Consider the following 2,001-nt stretch of genomic DNA (forward strand, 5'->3'; position numbering starts at 1 on the left):
GTTTGAGATAGAGACAAAGTGTAAATGAGACAAATATTGAGAATGACTGGAAATAAAAATATATTAATAATAAAGAAAAATTAGACATAAATAAACAAGTAGTGTTACAGAAAACAACAGCAGAAACAAACAAACAATACATGTGTTGTTTTATGATCCTTGCGCTATGTTTTTTATTAATTAGCTGTGATTGTTATGTGTTGTAAATTAACCTTGTATTTAATGTTTTAATAATGTGTGTCTTCTAATTCAGTAATCATCTAGTTCTTCAAGCCAGTGGGAGAGGATCCCGCTGGCTGTCTCTGTTGTCCACTGTATGTTATCAGGTACAGTTTTGAAATCCTCTTCCGGGAATGCTGGAAAATGTGTCAGGTGGTTTATTATGTAATCATTAACTACTGCCAAATTTTGTTGTTGTTCTAGTGGTAAAAGTGGTGGGTAGTTAATGACTGGGATGACTATGGCGGCGAGTGAGCCCTCTTGAACACTGTTCTAAGTTGTTTTATAGAGGTGCTGTGTGGATCCTGATCCCTGTTGTTTAGGCCCACCGAGAGGATCAGCAATTTGGCGTTGCTGTCAGTTGGTGTTTTAGTGGTATAGTGAGGCTCCCGGGTAACTGTCAGCCTGGATGTAAGGGTGGTTAAATCTGGGGATTCTACTTATGTTAGAATCCCCCAGTATAGTGATTGGTTTGTTTAGTTTAAACTCCCAATCCCGCAGTTTATGGTTGTCTCTGGTCTGACGGTACGTGGGGTCAGAGGCTGTGTCACCAGTCGGTGTGATTTTGGAGTTAGTGAGGGGGGATCAGAGTTGGAATCTTGGTCTGTCATGTTGACTTTAGGACCTTGTTTACTCATCATTTTATTCCCCTCCTTGTGGAGCCGCCTCCGAGTCTGCGAGGGCGCTCTCCCGGTTTTGGTGGACCCAGGGCGCAGGCGCAGAGAAGTGGAAAATGCCATCTGTGACCGCCTCCGGACCAGAGTCTGCATTAAAGCAGGTAGATGTTCTATTGCTACTGCGGGACTGGGAGCCCTGTATGTCGTTATTGTTTTTATGAGAGAGTAATTATTTCTCCAGGCCGACAGTCCTCCGCTGGAGCCGTGGCGCTCACCGTCCTCTGGGGGCAGCGCTTGTGAGGGGAAGTGGGAGGTGAGTGATATTCTGTGGCGCGGATTATGTCCACAGGCTGTGAAAAGGAGTGGATAAATTGGGAATAAGAGGAATTTGAGTTAGTCAAGTGGATGGAGAAAAATAAATCCTCATCTGACTGACAGAGAGGAAGAGGAGAGGAAGGGCAGGAAGCGGATGCTGTGGGGAAGAGCAGGTCATGTGCAGCAGTGATTGTGTGAGGATCCATTTTATTTCCATAGCGTCTATGTGCCCATTGTGTGGCTACTGTGAACGTTAACTGGTTCCCCGGGGTCTTTGTGAGATGTGTTATTGTGTTTGTATAGTGTTTTAATAAAATGTGCATTTTATTCCACATCCATTTTATTGTGTTTTCTTTTATTATGTCTGTTGTTTCTTGTGTGGGAGAAGATGGTTTGATAAATGCAGCCAGTTTAAGTGTCTGTCCTATCATCCCCACTGGAAATTCTCCCTCCTCAGTGGCTTGCTGTATGTTATCCCTATGATGTAGTGCTTGTATAAGTTTGAAATGTTGTTTTGCTTTTATTCTGGTGGAAGTGTCTAGTGCTTGTTTAATTGGTGTATGTGTGTTTGTGTGTGTGGTGTTGTTTGCTCCGTGTGCAGTTCTCCCTCCGCTTCCCACCCCGTTGTGTGTAGAAAAAGAAGAAGAGGTCCTGTGATTTACAGCCGTGGGTCCACCTGTTCCCCCCCGACCTACCCAGACGATTCGTGCCCGTCCGACGCTTCTTCAGAGGGGTTTGAAGGTTAGGGTTAGGGTTACAGTACAGAGACGATATGAACAATATTGACAGTTTGCCGTTTGGATGGGACATCCTCAAATATTTTGCATTGAAGCATGACGTATTTCTGAGC

The 2,001-nt window shown here is 44.2% G+C and overlaps 1 protein-coding gene across 1 annotated transcript in view; it reads left to right on the plus strand.

The window, feature by feature from the left end:
• LOC118340186 overlaps positions 1 to 1,890 on the plus strand; it is a 73,319-nt gene extending 71,429 nt beyond the window's left edge. The window contains exons 4-6 of the mRNA XM_035678057.1: positions 882 to 981; positions 1,078 to 1,149; positions 1,786 to 1,890. Of these exons, the coding sequence (XP_035533950.1) occupies positions 882 to 981; positions 1,078 to 1,149; positions 1,786 to 1,890 (277 nt within the window). The remainder of the gene's footprint in view (positions 1 to 881; positions 982 to 1,077; positions 1,150 to 1,785) is intronic.
• Positions 1,891 to 2,001: the final 111 nt, after the last annotated feature.

The sequence above is a fragment of the Morone saxatilis genome, unplaced genomic scaffold, assembly GCF_004916995.1.
Source record: "Morone saxatilis isolate NCDOM2014 unplaced genomic scaffold, NCSU_SB_2.0 Contig6, whole genome shotgun sequence".
Classification (NCBI taxonomy): Eukaryota; Metazoa; Chordata; class Actinopteri; family Moronidae; genus Morone; species Morone saxatilis.